Source organism: Lipotes vexillifer, unplaced genomic scaffold (assembly GCF_000442215.2).
Source record: "Lipotes vexillifer unplaced genomic scaffold, Lipotes_vexillifer_v1.1 scaffold6, whole genome shotgun sequence".
Classification (NCBI taxonomy): Eukaryota; Metazoa; Chordata; class Mammalia; order Artiodactyla; family Lipotidae; genus Lipotes; species Lipotes vexillifer.
The window spans coordinates 853,791-871,187 of NW_006799037.1; the positions used below are offsets into that span (position 1 = coordinate 853,791).

Below are 17,397 nucleotides of genomic sequence, written 5' to 3' on the forward strand. Positions count from 1 at the left end.
AGTAGTCATTATAGCCCTGGGGGGGGGGGTGAGGGTTGTCAGAGCCCAAGTGAACCAAGGAGGTACTCTATGTGGGGAGGAACGGCCAAATGAGTTTAGTCAGAGTCCAAGCACTGCAAGGAGGGTGTCAAAGCAGAGGGGCAACGTGGCATGGGGCACTGGGTGAGCACGGAATGAGGACGACGTCGTGCTCCACAAGGAAGGAGAACCTAAGGGGAGTGAGAAGTATATCCACAAACAGTGGGGAAGCTGACATGGGGAGCCGAAGCCAGGGCAGGTTGAAAAGGGTGTCCCTGTTTTGGGGCATCCTGGTATGGGCTGTTAGGTCCTGACAGGGACAGGGGGCTGGGAGAGAAAGAATGAAGAATCTGAGCCCAGCAGAGAGAGGAAGGCATCCAGGAGAGGTGAGGGTGGTAGCAAAGATGAAAGACTGGTTAAATACAGGGAGACTGAACAAAGAAGTAAATATATTAAGGATAATGGAAGCCAGATTTCTCACTGTCAGAGAAGAATATTACAAATATAAAAAAGGAAAAAACTAGACTGGACCCTGGAGTGTTGGAGTGAAATCAGTGGTACTGGAGGGAACTCACAGTTTTCAATATATATGGATAAACAAATAAACATAGACATAAATATGTGTGTGTGTACACATACATATATTCCCCGGCTCGGTCCATTAAGAAAGCCTGAGAGCAGTAACAATACAACAGCAATAAACACACAGCACTGAGATCTTAGCTTCTAAATACCATTCTCCATTAAAAGGATCCAGGTCTCCCTAGAGAAATGGCTGATTCCAGGACTAAAGGAGGGTCAGTACAAGATAAGCCCAGAACATCTTCTTATACCAAAAAGTAAAGACATGCTCAAAGAATGGTGGGGACACGTCATAAAGACACGGAAGCCAGCTTGAATGGGCTCTCATTGGCCAAAAGAGGAATAATTTGAACAACTAAATAAACAGTAACAATATTACTCAGCAAAGAAACAGGAAACCATGTATCCATAGATATAAATGCATAAAGGAATACAAGTTTGATGAGGAACAAGACATATAGTTTCAAAGAAGTCCTCACAAAAACCATTTATTAATTAACTATTAAATATTAACTTTAGAGTGAAGAACTCTGGCAGACATTGCTTATAATCAAAGTAATCAAGGAATCAAAGTGAAAATCATCAATAATAGGACAAACTGAAATTGTACACCAGATAGGATGCAATGAGCACCACTTCTGTGATATTCCTGCCCAAATACATAACCTGTATGTATCTAATCATAAGAGAACAGATAATCCCAAATGAGAGGTATTCTACAAAATAACTACCCTATAATCTTCATTAGGGTCAAGGTTATGAAAATCAAAAGATGAAGGAATTGTTTCAGATTGTTTCAGAAGTCATGCAGCACATGGCCAAAAATGTATTGAAAGTAAATGAAAACGAAATTCATCGCCATGGAGAACAAGTACGCAAGCAGCAAACTCCTGAATATCAGTAAGATTCCTCAGCTGAGCTCAAAAGCCATCCAAGAGCTTGCCTCACCTCTGATGAGATGGTCCTGTGACAAATAAATGCAATACATAATTCTGAACCGGATCCTTTTGCCAGTAAAGAGATTAATGGCATAATCAACAAAACGTGAACCAGTCTGAGAACTAGATGGAGTACTATGCCAGTGTTAAATTCCTGATTTTGATGATTGTACTGTGATTATGTAGGGGAATAACCTTGTCTGTAGAAAATACACACTAAAGCATTCTGGGGTGATAAGGGAGGGCATCAGGTCAGCAGCTTCCTCTCAAATAGTTCAGGGAGTAAAGAGTTCTTTGTACCGTACTTGCAAGTTTTCTGCAAGTTTGTGATTGTTTCAAATTTTTTTAAAGGTGAGGGGGGAAAAAACCCCAATGTCGCTAAAAATGAAATAATGTTAAAAGCAAACTGTGATGCTCCATATTGTTAATCTTGGTAATAAGAAAGAGACAGCAGATTTTGCAAAATTACTAGGAAATAACAAATAAAATTTTGGAGCCAGAAAATACTTTAAATATAGCCCAAGCCCTTCTTTTGTTAACCTCAATCAGGTCAAGAGTGATGAAGGACTAAAGAATATAAAAGGTCCCCCCGCTAAAGGAAGTTATCAGGAGAGGAATAGTGAAAGGGGCAGTAGACCAACAGTGGGTAGAACAATGGTATTCTGATGCTACAAATGGCTGTAACCATCAGCAAAACACAATCTCAGCATCTCCTCTGAAAAATGAAGGGACTGTCTAGCTGAGATCTAAAGTTCCTTGCAAATGTGCGACCAGAATTACCCTGAAATAGACGTGCTTCCCCAGCTCAAGTTATTACATTTATGTGTAGCTATACAGTAATACAAAAGAATACAAATACAAAAATAAACGTGCATAAACCCTGAATTCTCTTCAGTTGTGGAAATCCCTCAATTAAATTAAAATGCAATGCATCTGCCAGATTGTTCCTTATGAGGAAAATTTTGTGACAAATGAAAAGAATTAAAACACACATTAAAGTGAAACAAGATCACCTTCAGAGGTCTGCTAACGGTCCTTACCTAAAAGACAGTGTTCAGGACTTGGGGGGGGTGGGGGGCGGAGCTGGGACGAAGTGAGAGAGTAGCATTAACAAACATACACTACCAAATGTAAAATAGCTAGCTAGTTGGAAGCTGCTGCGTAGCACAGGGAGATCAGCTCGGGGCTTTGTGACCACCTAGAGGGGTGGGATAGGGAGGGTGGGAGGGAGGCTCAAGAGGGAGGGGATATGGGGATATATGTATACGTATAGCTGATTCACTCTGTTGTACAGCAGAAACTAACACAACACTGTAAAGCAATTATACTCCAATAAAGATGTTAACAACAAAAAAAAAAAGTGTTCAGACTCATTCTGAAATAACCGTCACATTTGTTCTGAAAGAACGGGGAGCATTTCCTAGAAATGTTTAGAAGTTTAAGGATCCTTTCCCCTTCCTCGGTACCACGCGTCCACTGGCGCGGTGACCAGACAGGCCCCCACCAGCTCAGGGGTGAGGGAGCACAGGACTCTCAGCACTTCCTTTCGGAGAGGACAGCCCCCTGCGTCACTCGCTACTCACTCAGGATGCTGGGCAGAAGTTTATCCCCGAGGAACTTAGCACAGTTGGCTCCCGCCCTACCAGCCCTGCAGTTCTGGCCCAATCCCGCCGGCACCGGGGCGCTGCCCCTGGTACCCAGACCCCTCCAGAGCGCCCTCCAGAGCGAGGGTCGCGGCACCCAGACTCGCCCCAGCTGGGCCGCCCCGGGCTCGGAGGACGCGACCTCCTCCTCCCCCTCCCCTCGTGCCGGCCCCTCACGCCCACCGCGAGGCTCAGCGGGGCCAAGAAGGCCGGACGCCGAGCGCCGCTCAGCCGGGGCCCAGCCCGGCCCTCCCCGCCTCCAGACCGCGATGCCCGGCCCCGAGGAGCCCACTGGACGGCAGCCGGGGGGCGGGGGCGGGGAGGCCCGGGGGCGGCGCCCGTCCCACACCCTTACCTGGCTTCTCGTGGTCGTAGCCTACTACGATGAAGTAGTCGGCCAGCCGGGCCATGGCCACCGCCGCCGCGCCGGGGAAGCGGGTGCCCGTTGCCGCCTTCGCCGCCGCCGCCCACCCGGTCCGGGAGGGCTCAGCATTTTCCCTGCAGCAGCAGTAGCGGCAGCGGCGGCAGCACTTCAGCCATGTTTGACAACCGAGGCGCGCTCTGCGCCTGCGCCGCGCTTAGCGTCCGCTCCTCCCCCGCCCCCACCCGCGCTGGGGGTTGACCTGACCCCCCGGCGGAGAGCCCACCCCCACCCTCTTGGCGCCGCTAGGACAGCTGGTTTGGGGAGTGGGCTGCCGGGCGTATTGCCACCACACGCCGCCACCGCAGCTGCTTGGGGTGGTTCACTTTGAGGCCTGGCTGCCCCCACTACCAAATGTAAAATAGCTAGCTAGTTGGAAGCTGCTGCGTAGCACAGGGAGATCAGCTCGGGGCTTTGTGACCACCTAGAGGGGTGGGATAGGGAGGGTGGGAGGGAGGCTCAAGAGGGAGGGGATATGGGGATATATGTATACGTATAGCTGATTCACTCTGTTGTACAGCAGAAACTAACACAACACTGTAAAGCAATTATACTCCAATAAAGATGTTAACAACAAAAAAAAAAAGTGTTCAGACTCATTCTGAAATAACCGTCACATTTGTTCTGAAAGAACGGGGAGCATTTCCTAGAAATGTTTAGAAGTTTAAGGATCCTTTCCCCTTCCTCGGTACCACGCGTCCACTGGCGCGGTGACCAGACAGGCCCCCACCAGCTCAGGGGTGAGGGAGCACAGGACTCTCAGCACTTCCTTTCGGAGAGGACAGCCCCCTGCGTCACTCGCTACTCACTCAGGATGCTGGGCAGAAGTTTATCCCCGAGGAACTTAGCACAGTTGGCTCCCGCCCTACCAGCCCTGCAGTTCTGGCCCAATCCCGCCGGCACCGGGGCGCTGCCCCTGGTACCCAGACCCCTCCAGAGCGCCCTCCAGAGCGAGGGTCGCGGCACCCAGACTCGCCCCAGCTGGGCCGCCCCGGGCTCGGAGGACGCGACCTCCTCCTCCCCCTCCCCTCGTGCCGGCCCCTCACGCCCACCGCGAGGCTCAGCGGGGCCAAGAAGGCCGGACGCCGAGCGCCGCTCAGCCGGGGCCCAGCCCGGCCCTCCCCGCCTCCAGACCGCGATGCCCGGCCCCGAGGAGCCCACTGGACGGCAGCCGGGGGGCGGGGGCGGGGAGGCCCGGGGGCGGCGCCCGTCCCACACCCTTACCTGGCTTCTCGTGGTCGTAGCCTACTACGATGAAGTAGTCGGCCAGCCGGGCCATGGCCACCGCCGCCGCGCCGGGGAAGCGGGTGCCCGTTGCCGCCTTCGCCGCCGCCGCCCACCCGGTCCGGGAGGGCTCAGCATTTTCCCTGCAGCAGCAGTAGCGGCAGCGGCGGCAGCACTTCAGCCATGTTTGACAACCGAGGCGCGCTCTGCGCCTGCGCCGCGCTTAGCGTCCGCTCCTCCCCCGCCCCCACCCGCGCTGGGGGTTGACCTGACCCCCCGGCGGAGAGCCCACCCCCACCCTCTTGGCGCCGCTAGGACAGCTGGTTTGGGGAGTGGGCTGCCGGGCGTATTGCCACCACACGCCGCCACCGCAGCTGCTTGGGGTGGTTCACTTTGAGGCCTGGCTGCCCCTCCGCGGCCCACCTCCCACTCCCCTATTTTTCCTAAAGCAGGGTGTCTTTCCTTCCGCCTTCTCCACTCTTTCTGGGTCTGGGAAGAAGAGACAGGGATGGTTGAGGGGTCCCCTGGAAAGTTTGCTGCTTCCCCTCCCCCCTCCCCCTCCCCCTTCCCAAGACGAGATTCTCCCGCCCTCGACTGGAAGCATGGAATTTGCACCGCCAGGGCTTTTGCTGCACGTTTCCTGTTTATGTTGTGCAGATGGGAATTTTAGGAACATGCTACCGAGTAGGCGGAGGAGGAAGAGGGTTTTGCTCAATCCTCAGAGGCGCCTCGTGCTTTAGTGCTGGGTGGGCTGGGGGCGGTTGGCCTGGGCTTCCCCCAGAGCGCCTGGGGAGGCTGGATTCCTCCGAAGAAGGCGGCATCCCCGGGATCCTCCTGAACTGCCCGGAACAACAGAATCCGAGGGAGGAGGAGGAAGAGGAGGAGGAGGAGGAGGAGGCTTGTCTCTCCCAAGGTAGCCCTTCTCGCCTAGGGTTTCGCCCCTTGCAGCGGTCCCAGGGCTCTTGCAGCAGGAGCAGGAACTTCCAACTTCCCTGTTCAAACAATGCAATTAAAATGAATTAGTGGATCTCATCATCCAATCTAGGAATTATCTAGATCGCTTTCTTTTTACTGCAGTTCTTATTGATCGTTCCGAATTTGGCAAGTGAGGCATCCATCCAGATGAGCTTGCTTTGTCCTCTGTTAGTATGTCCTGAAGTTTTAGTAGCAGGATATGTTACAAGTGGTAGACTGAAGTTGTGGGAATCTCCATGATTTGCAAATATGATTATCTTCCTGGTTGCTTGTCACTACTCATTATTAATTGAGGATTTAACCCTTCATTTACATATAAGAGCTCTTAGCAAAGTGTCTTAAGTGCTTAAAGAGTATGTTTAATGAGTGAATGCATACAATTTCCCCCAACTACCAGCAGGAAGCTGCTCGAACTCTGAACTGTGAGTTCAGAGATTTGGTGTCTCAGCTACTGGAAGTTTACTCTCATTGATCATTTCCTCTTTCTGTGTGGTGCTTTTTTCACCCACAGATTGAGAGGGTTGGGCTGCGCTAGAACTGAAACTCCCAGGAAGGAATACTGTAACTCAAGGAGTTCATTTGCAAATTGCACATGGCCAAACTGAATCAGCCTAGTTACAGAGGTGGAGGGAAGATAACAGATTGATCTTGAAAACAATTAAACCTAAAATGCTTCAGTCACACCTCAAGTAAGAATCCTCTCTATAAATTCGCTGAAAGCTCATCATCCAACTTGATCACTTTTAGTAAAAGCCTAATTTAACTTCTTTGGGAGCTAGTCCATTCCACTGTTTAACAACCCTATTGTTAGAAAGTTCTTCCTTGTTACGTCAGAGTTTTCCTGTAACTTCCCCCAGTTTTGCTCCATGGAAATACCCAGAAAAAATAAAATCTATCTCTGTATGATAGCCTTTCTGATTTTTAAGGCAGCTATCATGTTCCTTCCCCATTTCAGTTTTTTTTAAGGTGAAATTTACACATCATAAAATGAACCATTTTAAAGTGTACAATTCAGTGGTATTTAGTACATTCACAATGTTGTGCAACTACCCCATCTATCTTGTTCCGAAATATTTTCATCACCCAAAAGAAAAGCCCACACCCGTAAAGCAGTCACTCCCAATTTCCCCTCCCCTCTGACAACTACAAATTTGCTTTCTGTCTCTATGGATTTACCTAGTATGGATATTTGATATAAATACAATCATACAATATGTGACCTTTTGTGTCTGGGTTCTTTCATTTAGTATAATGTTTTCGAGGTTCATCCATGTTGTAGCATGTATCAGTACTTCATTCTTTTTCATCACTGAATAATATTCCATTGAATGTATTATACCATATGAAGTCAAATTTATCTATTTTTTCTTTTGTTTCCTGTGCTTTGGTGTCATATTGCCTGGCTTCCATTGCAATCCATTGCCAAATCCAAGATCACTTCTTGGAAGGGAAGATTTACTCCTATGTTTTCCTCTAAGAGTTTCATAGTTTACTCTTGTTTTAGGCCATTGACCCATTTTGAGTTGATTTTTATATAGGACATGACGTAGGATGTCACATTTTACTTTTAAAATGTGCTTTTATTTCATTCACAAGTGTTGGTTTAAATTTTTTTTTTTTTTTTAAATCAAAGCTTAGCTGTTTTCAAGCCTCGAATCAAGTGCGGTTTGCATTTAGACATGTTTCACCTGTTAGGTCATAGGTAGGCTGCCAGACCATTGGCAAATGGGTGTTTTGTAGCATAGGGATTTTGACATACCCCAGGTATATGTATATAAAGGCATCAAGTATTTGAATACACATGTGAACATATTTAGCATACACTGGAACTGTACTTTGCTTCTCAGCCAACAGCTGCCAGTCTGCTGAAACTGATAAGCCCTGACAAGGCAGCCTGATTACTGAGGTTGGCTGAAGGCCAGACCATCCCCTGAGATAATCACCATCACCTCTCACCAAAGAGTGAGGGGTAAAGCAAACTCAGATTTGTTTTACTGAAGGGTGGCAGGGAGGGAGGAAGACTATGCAACACAATGGTGTGTACATAGCAGATGCCTTTCCTTTACGCTTTAGAAGTCCAAAAGGAGCTGATTACTAGTCAGCAAGAATTATCAACCTGCTGCTCCTACATTTGGCTGTCGTGGAGTAAGTGGTTGATCTGTACAGTCATTTCAAGTGCTTCCTGTGGTTAGCCACTACAGTTCAAAGAGGCAATATGAGAGTTCGACTTGACCAAACATCTGCAGGCAGGGCTGGGGCCTCTTCAAACAATCTCTACCAACAAGTAACAAAGGAGACTAAGCAGCTGTGGTAGAAAATTCCCTGATCCATTGCCACATCTCCATCCACTCGGTTGCCCAAGTAAGAAACTGAACGATCGCTACCCTTGACACCTGCCTCTCTCTCAGCCCCACATTCCTCACTCAGTCCTACTGATCCTACTTCCCAAATATGTAAGCTTCTCTCCCCCGCTCACTGCCACCCCACTAGTCTGAGCCACTATCACCTTCCACCTTGACTATTGCAAGAGCTTCCTAACTGGTTTCCCTGCTTCATTGGTGATCCCAGACTTTCCCTGTAGGTAAAACTTCAGGACAGTAAGTGGATTATGAACCCTGTCTTCAAAGTAAATCTGTATAGGAAACACACTGTTTCTACCTTGGGTGTCTGTTTAGGGTGCGGGAAGGGGGCTTCAGAGATGGCTAATAGAAATTGTCCTACAGATGCTTTCACATGTGTGATTATATGAATAATTGAATCCTGACACTCACGTAAAGTATCCCTAACATTGGCAGTATAGATAGGTGCTGTGAGAGGATGCAGACTGTTTTTATTTAGATTGCATGTCTATCTGGTGAGTGGGACTGGCTATGTTATGTGCAGAGGCCAAAGCAAAATGAAAATAAAGGATCCTCTCTGTTCAAAAATTATTAAGAATTTCAAAACAGCAACAAGCAGAGCATTAAACAAAGTGTGGGGTCCTGTGTGACCGAACAGGGTGCACGTCCATGAAGCCAGCTCTGTTGGTGAAGTTTAGAGTGGAGTGTGTGTGTGTGTGTGTGTGTGTGTGTGTGTGGTGGATTAATTGAGATTATGGTGGGACTAGGCCCTCTCCAATCTCTCCAGGGCAGCGGTCCCCAACCCTTTTGGCACCAGGGACCGGCTTTGTGGAAGAGAATTTTTCCACAGACAAGGGTGGGGGGATGGTTTTGGGATGAGTCAAACGCATTATATTTATTGTGCACTTTATTTCTAGTATTATTATTACACTGTACTATATAATGAAATAATTATACAACTCAAGATAATGCTGACAGGAGGTGGAGCTCAGGCAGTAAAGCAAGAGATGGGGAGTGGCTGTAAATACAGATGAAGGTTCTGTCGCTTGCGTGCTGCTCACCTCCTGCTGTGTGGCCCGGTTCCTAACAGGCCACAGACAGGTACTGGTCCGTGGCCCAGGGGTTGGGGACCCCTGCTCCAGGGCACCACCACTGCACTGCCCCCCTTCTTGCTCCTCCCTAATAGTCATCACATTCAATGGCCACAATGATCTTTTAAATAAATGTGTATCAGATCATGTCTCTCCAGTCTTCAAACCTGTCAAGCTTCCCAAATTGCTATGAATAAAGTGCAAAATCTTCATCATATCTCAAAGGGTCCTATTTACTCTAACCTTGATGACCTCCATAATCTCATTTCATGCCTCTCTTCTCCCTCACTCAATACATTTCAACCACACTGGCCTCCTTTTTTCTTCCCTAGTGTTCCAAGCTCTTTCTCATCTCTAAGCATTTGTCTATGCTCTTCCTTATATTTGGAACATTAGGTCCCCCTAATCTTGCTTTTCCTTCAGAACACTTACCACAGTTTGTAATCATGTATTTATTCCTATGAGGATTTGTTTATATTTGGCTACCCTACCATGCTGTAAGCTCATTGAGGGCAAGGATGATGCTTGCATTGTTGATTATTGTATGCCCAGCATTTAACACAGAGTTAGGCATATAATACATGCTTGGTAAATGTTTGTTCAAGGAATGAATGAACATTCAACTCATGTAGGCCCATACATTAGAATTGCCTCATTCCTACAGTTCTAATCTGATAATACAGTATCCCCACCTGCAGGCAGGTAGCATGATGGTTGCTCTCATTAACACCATTCTCATTGGCTAGGGATAACCCCAAATGATAGAATCGTCTCTTTTTTTTTTTTTTTTTTTTTTTTTTTTTTTGGGGTCCGCGGGCCTCTCACTGTTGCGGCCTCTCCTGTTGCGGAGCACAGGCTCCGGATGCGCAGGCTCAGCAGCCATTGCTCACGGGCCCAGCTGCTCCGCGGCATGTGGGATCTTCCCGGACCGGGGCACGAACCCGTGTCCCCTAGCATCGGCAGGCGGACTCTCAACCACTGCGCCACCAGGGAAGCCCTGAATCATCTCTTTTATACTCCATTTATTAATGCCATTCATTGTGCCATCAGTAGTAAATTTCTCTTGAAGTCATTTCACCTCATTCTGTTATAGCTGTTAGTATAAGAAGCTTCTATATGTTAACCATCTTCTCTGTGTTCTCTTTCATCTGTCCTATAGCAACTTATATTCCCTAAGCTTCAGGGAGGTTTGTCTTCTTTATCACATTCAAGGACTGATTATTTCTGTCCATATGTTTTGTGCAAGAGCACAGAAATGAGGCAGCAAAAGCTTGACTTTTCTTTGTGCTGATGCTCTGGAAAACTCTATGCCCTAGAAAGAGAGAGGTTAACTGCCCTCCCTGCCTCTACCACTCCAAGACAGAAATTAATGCTATGGAAACTGTGCTTTTTATTCTATGCCAGCATTCTTTACTTGGTCAATCTCCTGAAATCGTATGCTTATTTTATACTTAAATTGGTTTATGTACATGTGCATTTTGCTGGAAAGGATCTATATCTTATTAGCTTAGGGAAGTCAGAGATTCCAAAAAAAAAAAAAAAAAGTGCCCTGAGCTTTGTATCCTGCTTTACTTTTTCCTGTGACTAAATCTGAGTAGCTGATTGGCTCCTTTCTCTAAACCACTTGGTGTTATGACTCCCGGATGCTTCTTGAAACTTGTTTTCAAATGGACTTGGTAAACAAGCCCTCAGCTTAGCGGAGGCATTTTGAACTATATGAACAATAAATGCATTGTAAAATTTCCTGTTTGAAAAAAGAGGCATCAGAGATAATTATGCAATGCACTTAGCTATTCAAGTTTAGTTATTCTTTGTAATATTATTAATATTATTTATTGTTTCTCATTTCTTTTCTTCATGACCTGAGTGTGGTCACACTGGCTTTAGGGATTGTGTCCACAGTGTCAGCTGAGAAACCACCACCAAAAATTTTTTAAAACTCCTTACATTACTAAGAATAAGCCTTGGACTTAGGGCCTAAAAATAATTCAGTTGGAATGTGAAGAAGTTGAGACACCATATTATACAACAAGGCTTCAGCATATTTGTATGTCTGTATATATGATGTCAGAATACGCACGATTATTACAGTGCTTTGGGGGTTTATTTTTTGAAAATTCTTGGGCACAAAAGAAGTGGATCTTCATCAACCAAAATTTCTTTTCTTCTGCTTCTTTCACTTGTCTTGCCAGTGAGATTTTAAAGATGTTTCTTCCTTCACTTCCTTCCTTCCTTCCTTGTACTCTGTGTGAATCTACAATCGCTGCAACTTGAATGGATGAAACTCCACGTTTACAAATCGCCAGAAGCAGAAGTCCTTAAGTTGTTTCCTTCTATATCCGACGTTTAACCGTGAATGCATTCTAGTGATTTTTCCCCCTTTGTTAAAGTAAACGAACCCCAGGTTCCAAGGGAAAAAACAGATGCCAACATTTGGAAAACTTTATATCTTTTTTTCGACTTATACTCCACGACACTTTGGGGAACCTTCCGGCCCTTGTCGCCGACCCAAGCAAACACACACACACGCTTTCGAAGATACGGGTGTTCTAGCAAAACCCTGAGCTGCCAACACAGGGCTTAAAGAATTGACAGAGTTTTCAAGCGTCAGACCTCTACGTGCCAGAGCTATAAGGCACACCTGGGCTGATATCATCGTGCCAAGGCTCTCAGGTGGGAATTCCTGGCACCGCCGCTATGCTGCTGGCGTAGGCACTGGAGCCCGGCGGAGTCTCCACTTCTGGGTTGGGTTTGCTTTTTGAAGCCTCCAGCAGCTCAAAGCGAAGTCTGCACCAAGAGCTCCGTCCCCGGTCCCTTCCCCCATCCCCTCCACCCTCCCTCTCTCCTGGAACCAGGGCTCTCCTAAAGGCTACAGCCGGGAGGCCACGAGGTACAGCTGAAGAGTCCTCTGCAGACCAAACCCCCCAGGGCTGGTGGGAACTGGAAGGAACGAGTCCAGACCACGGGACCTTCCCTGGCTGTGGGCCGGCGCCCAGCTGTCCTTGACCTCCCCGGCAGCCAGAGGCGCGAGCCGGGGAAATGAAAGTAAAAACCTGTCTTGGCGCGGACCCAGCTGGAAGCTGGCGACGAGTAGGTCGCATCCTCAGACAAGACTGACAGACAGCCGGTCCTGGACAGGGTCGCTGCGAAGAGCGTGACCCGTAGGGGACGAACTGAAAGGAAGCATTGAGAAATGGGAGACGAGCGAGCAAAACAATAGTTAGGCTGGGGAGGCTCCTGGAACAGAGCAGGCACTCAGTAATACCTGCTGTCTGCGGTGCTGGCAGACTAGCCGCCAGATCCGGTCTACTGCGGCAACTGCCCTGAAGCCAGACAGGCGGCCCGAACCCAGCCAGTGCGCTGCGCTGCACTCCTCCGACCCTCGGCGTTCCCAGCCCAACCCCGAGGCCGAGCCAGGAATCTGTCCCCCACCCTCAGCTGGAACTCAGGTCCGCTCAGGTGACTCCCTCGGAGAAGAGTCCTCAGAATAAATAACTTCGGCGCGGCCATTCCTTCCCAGGTGCAATGTCCACCGGTCCGTCCTGGGAGTGAAAAGGCGGCTGAGCCAGCAGTGCGCGGCCCAGGGCAGGCAAGGTCCTGTGCACTGGGTCTCAGAACCAGTGTGGCAGAGCAGGTAGGAAGCTTAGAGATCCTCTGGGGGCAAGTTATAAATGGGGAAACCAGAGGGTGGGGTGTGTAACTTGCCCAGGTTCACAAAGAGAATTGCCGTAGGGTGAGAGTAGAAGCTTCACCACAGAGTTGCAGTGGTCCTGCGCGCCCTCCGCCTCTCAGTCTAGGCCCTCGGCTTCAGGACCTGCATCCAGGGAAGTGGGTGATAGGATACCAGAGGCCCTCCTGCAAGAAGTAGGGAGCCCCGCGGGGCTAAGTTACCTCCCTAGTTTGGCCTCCCAAAGTTAAGTAAGAAAGTGAAGTCAAGAAGCAGTGATGGAAGAGCATAAACGGTGACAAACGTGTTTGGGGGTGATTCATCATGAAAAGGCATAAATCCTTGGGCGGGGGCTAGGACTCTCCTCTCTCCCTTGACGAGACGATGGTACTGGCCTAGAAAAATCCACGTGGCGCCCCAGTCCAGTCGGCCGTGCATGCTTGCGGGGCCGAGCTAGGACACTACTGTTTACCACCTTTGGTGTGACTTTGGGCAAATGCTTACCCCTCTGAACTTTAGTTTTCTCATTTCACCAGGTAGAAAGTTGATGTTACCTTCCTTGTCTAACTCAAGGGTAGGTGTGAGGATCAAAGGAGATCAGGATGTGGCCATGCTTTGGAAACTGTAAAGGGATTAACATACGTGAAGCATTAGTGTGCTCCCTGGCAGTATCCTCACGTTTACAAGGGGTGAATGAAGGCTCCGAGGGCAGCCAGGCAAACTCTCAGGTTGTAACCTTATAAGGCATAATTGGATTAAAAGGGGAAAAAATGAAACTGTATTCTTCGTCCTAATTTTGGTTATTCCTCTATTTCCAAATAGGCATGCAAATTCTGAAACTTCAGGTAAGTCCCCCCTTCTAAATCCCAATTCTCAAATCAGCCTTTCCAAGCCTTGCCCCTATTGCGAAATCTTACTAGCCCATCCTCAGAACCCCGGAGTCTCGGCTAGCCCCCCTTCTCTCAGCTGTGCTCTGTGCTCTGCCCCTGAGGCTCCGCTGAAGTCTGGGGTCGCGGCCAGGTCAGGCGCCGAGCCGGCACGGGGCGCGGTCCACTCGAGGCCACAGCTCCAGAGCTACGGAGTTCGGGTCATCCGCGTGATACCCCGCGCTGGCCCTTGCAGTTGTGTGCTAGAAGACGTTACACTCTGGGCTGCATAAGTCCTAGGTAAGGACCCCCAAGAGGTTGTACCGGCTCTGCTTCGTCCCGGCTTAAGGTCTGAACTCTGTGCCCAGTGAGTCAGGGCTGAGGCAGTTCCTGCACCAATCTCCTGGAGCTCATCTCTGAGCCCTCTAGGCATGAGGGACCCCCCCCCCCCCCCCCCCCCCCTCCAAACCCCACACCCGCAGGCAAGCAATGCGCGCGCCCGATTGCAGAGCGCGCGCCCAAGGGAGGAAAGGGAGGGCGCGAGGGCAGCCTAGGCCCCGCCCCCTGCGCTCTTATAAAGCGGAGGAACGAGAGCCGGCCACTCAGTGGTTTCTTGGTGACACTAGGCGGAACGGGTCGAACCTTGCCATCTCTGGTTTCTCACCGCAGCTTGGACGTCGGGGTTTTGCCACTGCCAGAGCGACGTCTCAGACTTAATCCTCCAAAGATCTCGGCAGATCACCCCCTCAAGCAGGTAAGCACTGCGGGCCGGGCGCGTTAAAGGTGGGGAGGCTTGCCCAGGCCGGAGACTAGGAGCGCTGGGTGAGGGGTACAATCCACTTTGGAGGGTCCTCTGCCGGGTGCGTCCCACATCCCGGGCCCAGCTCGTGGACACAGCTGGAACTCCAGAGACCCAGTCCCCTCTGCTCCGTTAGCCAATCCGAGAAATTGAGCGGGGAACCTCTGGGAGCCTGGCGAGGGTCAGTGGCCTCCCCTGTGGGGCCTGTTACCCCCCTGGCGGGTGCAAATGCCGCTGGCGCCTCTCTGCGCCCCGGGGAGATAAGCGTCTGAGTCCGGCAGAGCGCGGGTTGAGCTTGCCCACTCCGGGGCCCCCCGCCCACCTCAGTGCCCCGCCCGGCTGTGCGGCAGACCCGGGCGCTCACGCTCGGCTCCTCTTTCTCCTTCCCCAGGGTCTACGCATCGACGCTGGGATGAAGCTGGTTCCCGTCGCCCTCATGTATCTGGGCTCGCTCGCCTTCCTAGGCGCGGACACCGCACGGCTCGACGTGGCGGCAGAGTTCCGAAAGAAGTGAGTCGCAGGCAGCGCCTGCCCCAGTTCTGGTACCTGCAAGACAAGGGAAACTAACCATTGGTCCCCGAGGGGTTAGAAGTGAACAGGAGCAGGGATGGGCCAAGACCTCGCCTGGACGATTGCGAATCGAGTCTATTTGTATTGTTTAGATGGAATAAGTGGGCTCTAAGTCGTGGAAAAAGAGAACTTCGCGAGTCCAGCAGCTACCCCACCGGGCTCGCCGACGTGAAGGCAGGGCCTGCCCAGACTCTCGTTCGGCCGCAGGATGTGAAGGGCGCCTCTCGCAGCCCCCAGGCAAGGTAGCTATGCGGGGCGCCGTCGCGGGGTGGGCAAGGGGAGCTCTCATCCGTTGCCCTGGCCCTTGGGATCATCGGGGCTGTATGGCAGTTCAGATGGAGGTAGCAGTTAGCAGCTCCCTCTGGTCTTAGAATGGCTCCGTTCCCGCTGGCTGGGGCCAAAGACCTGCTTAATGGGGGTCTCATGTGGCCTTCCTTCCCTTCTCCAGCAGTCCGGACGCCGCCCGCATCCGAGTCAAGCGCTACCGCCAGAGTATGAACAACTTCCAGAGCCTGCGGAGCTTTGGCTGTCGCTTCGGGACGTGCACGGTGCAGAAGCTGGCGCACCAGATCTACCAGTTCACGGACAAGGACAAGGACGGCGTCGCCCCCAGGAGCAAGATCAGCCCCCAGGGCTACGGCCGCCGGCGCCGACGCTCCCTCCCCGAGGCCGGCCTGGGACGGACTCTGTCTTCCCAGGAGCCACAGGCGCGCGGGGCCCCGGCCTCCCGGGCTCATCAAGTGTTCGCCACCCTCCTTAGGATTTAGGCGCCTGTGGCAGCAGCGAACAGTCGCACATGCATCCTGCCGGCGCCTCCCGGGACGGAGGACTTCCCCTAGCCGAGCCTCTCAGCCTATGGGACCCGGACTGAGACAGCCCTGAGAGACCGAGAGTCCGGGAGGTACCGTCCGGCGGCGAGCCCTGGCTTTGCAGGACCCCGTCCACCTCGGAGGCAGTGTTCTCTTCACCCTAATTCGGCCCGGGTGCCCCGAGTGGGGAGGGGGGTGCAGAGGAATCCAAAGGATTGTCCTCTGCCAGGCTCACGGAGAGGAGAAACTGCGAAATAAATGCTGAGACCCCCCCAGGGGCAAGGGTCTGAGCCACTGCCGTGCCCGCCCACAAACTGATTTCTGACGGGGTGTCACCCCACCGGGGCGCAAGCCTCACTATTACTTGAACTTTCCAAAACCTAGAGAGGAAAAGTGCAATGTGTGTTGTATATACAGAGGTAATTATCAATATTTAAGTTTGTTGTGTCAAGATTTTTTTTTTGTAACTTCAAATATAGAGATATTTTTGTACGTTATATATTGTATTAAGGGCATTTTAAAGCAATTATATTGTTCCCCTCCCCTCTATTTTAATACGTGAATGTCTCAGAGAGGTGTAACGTTGTGTGCCGCGTGGAATGTGAGCGTGTGTGCGTGAGAGACTGGTTGCCTCTTGTGGAAGAAGAAAACACCATGTCTGTATAATCTATTTACATAAAGTGGGTGATATGCGAAGTAGCAAACCAATAAACTGTCTCAATGCTGATTCATTCTCGGGTCACGAGTCTTGGGAGGGAGGGTGTCCCCAGTCTTGGTCCGCTCGGGAGCCCTGGGGTCCGGGAGCCTTGGGATCCAGCCGCCTGGCGTGGGAAGGTAGGACGGCTGCGCTGGCGCGTGCTGGCTGCTCTCCGCGCAGGCTGAGCTGTCGGAGTAACGCTCTCTGGTGGGACGTGCGGAGAGCGTGTCTTGCGTGCGGGTCCGGGCTTCGAGGAGATGCTCCAGGTCGCAGCCTCGTGTGGCGGCCGGGCCGGTTGGGGTAGGGTGAACCCTTAGTGGGGAGGCGAGCCTGGACTCTCCCGATTACGCAACAGAGACCCAGATTTTATGGAGTTGCTCACGGAACCCTGCGCAATAAGCGCACCTCGGTGAGTTGGGGTGGTCTCCGAGGTCTTCCAGTTGAGGAGTGACCCCCTGCTGCGGCGGGGCTAAAGTTAGAAGCGACTCCAGCAAAAAGTGGGAGCTTCTCAGGGAAATCCGCAGCCGGGCCAGTGACCCCAGTCCTCTCGGCCCAGTGCCCCAGAGAGTGTGCTGCCTCATAAGCGATACTGCGGCGCCCCCAGCCGGCCGCCTCCGACGCGCCAGAGAGCCTTCAGGCAGTACGTGCGGTTTAATAAGTCCTCCTACGTGGGAGTCAGCACACAGCCTTAATGAAAGAGGAAAGAAAAAAACAGTTTGCAGATGCCAACCAGGGCCGGCCCCCCCCCCCCCTACACC

At 50.9% G+C, this 17,397-nt stretch overlaps 2 protein-coding genes across 3 annotated transcripts in view; one reads left to right on the forward strand and one right to left on the reverse strand.

The window, feature by feature from the left end:
* The window catches only part of SBF2 (SET binding factor 2), a 472,364-nt gene extending 468,635 nt beyond the window's left edge, over positions 1 to 3,729 (reverse strand). Inside the window, exon 1 of one of the 2 annotated variants that reach the window (XM_007471388.1) lies at positions 3,537 to 3,729. In XM_007471388.1, the coding sequence (XP_007471450.1) occupies positions 3,537 to 3,591 (55 nt within the window). In that variant the 5' untranslated portion in view covers positions 3,592 to 3,729. Of the gene's footprint in view, positions 1 to 3,530 lie in introns of both variants that reach the window. The other variant, XM_007471387.1, reaches the window with a different exon arrangement.
* A 10,667-nt stretch (positions 3,730 to 14,396) lies between these two features.
* On the forward strand, positions 14,397 to 16,665 carry ADM (adrenomedullin). The gene is made up of 4 exons (XM_007471389.1): positions 14,397 to 14,518; positions 14,955 to 15,073; positions 15,226 to 15,375; positions 15,582 to 16,665. The coding sequence occupies exons 2-4, from the start codon at positions 14,976 to 14,978 to the stop codon at positions 15,898 to 15,900; spliced, it is 567 nt and encodes a 188-aa protein (XP_007471451.1). The 5' UTR covers positions 14,397 to 14,518; positions 14,955 to 14,975; the 3' UTR covers positions 15,901 to 16,665.
* Positions 16,666 to 17,397: the final 732 nt, after the last annotated feature.

What these genes read in the sequence shown, in the direction of transcription:
- ADM (XM_007471389.1), top strand. Translation starts at nt 14,976, where the DNA reads ATGAAGCTGGTTCCCGTCGCCCTCATGTATCTGGGCTCGCTCGCCTTC. An exon ending in GCGGCAGAGTTCCGAAAGAA is followed by an intron (nt 15,074 to 15,225) that starts GTGAGTCGCAGG and finishes TGTATTGTTTAG; the next exon opens with ATGGAATAAGTGGGCTCTAA. An exon ending in TCTCGCAGCCCCCAGGCAAG is followed by an intron (nt 15,376 to 15,581) that starts GTAGCTATGCGG and finishes TCCCTTCTCCAG; the next exon opens with CAGTCCGGACGCCGCCCGCA.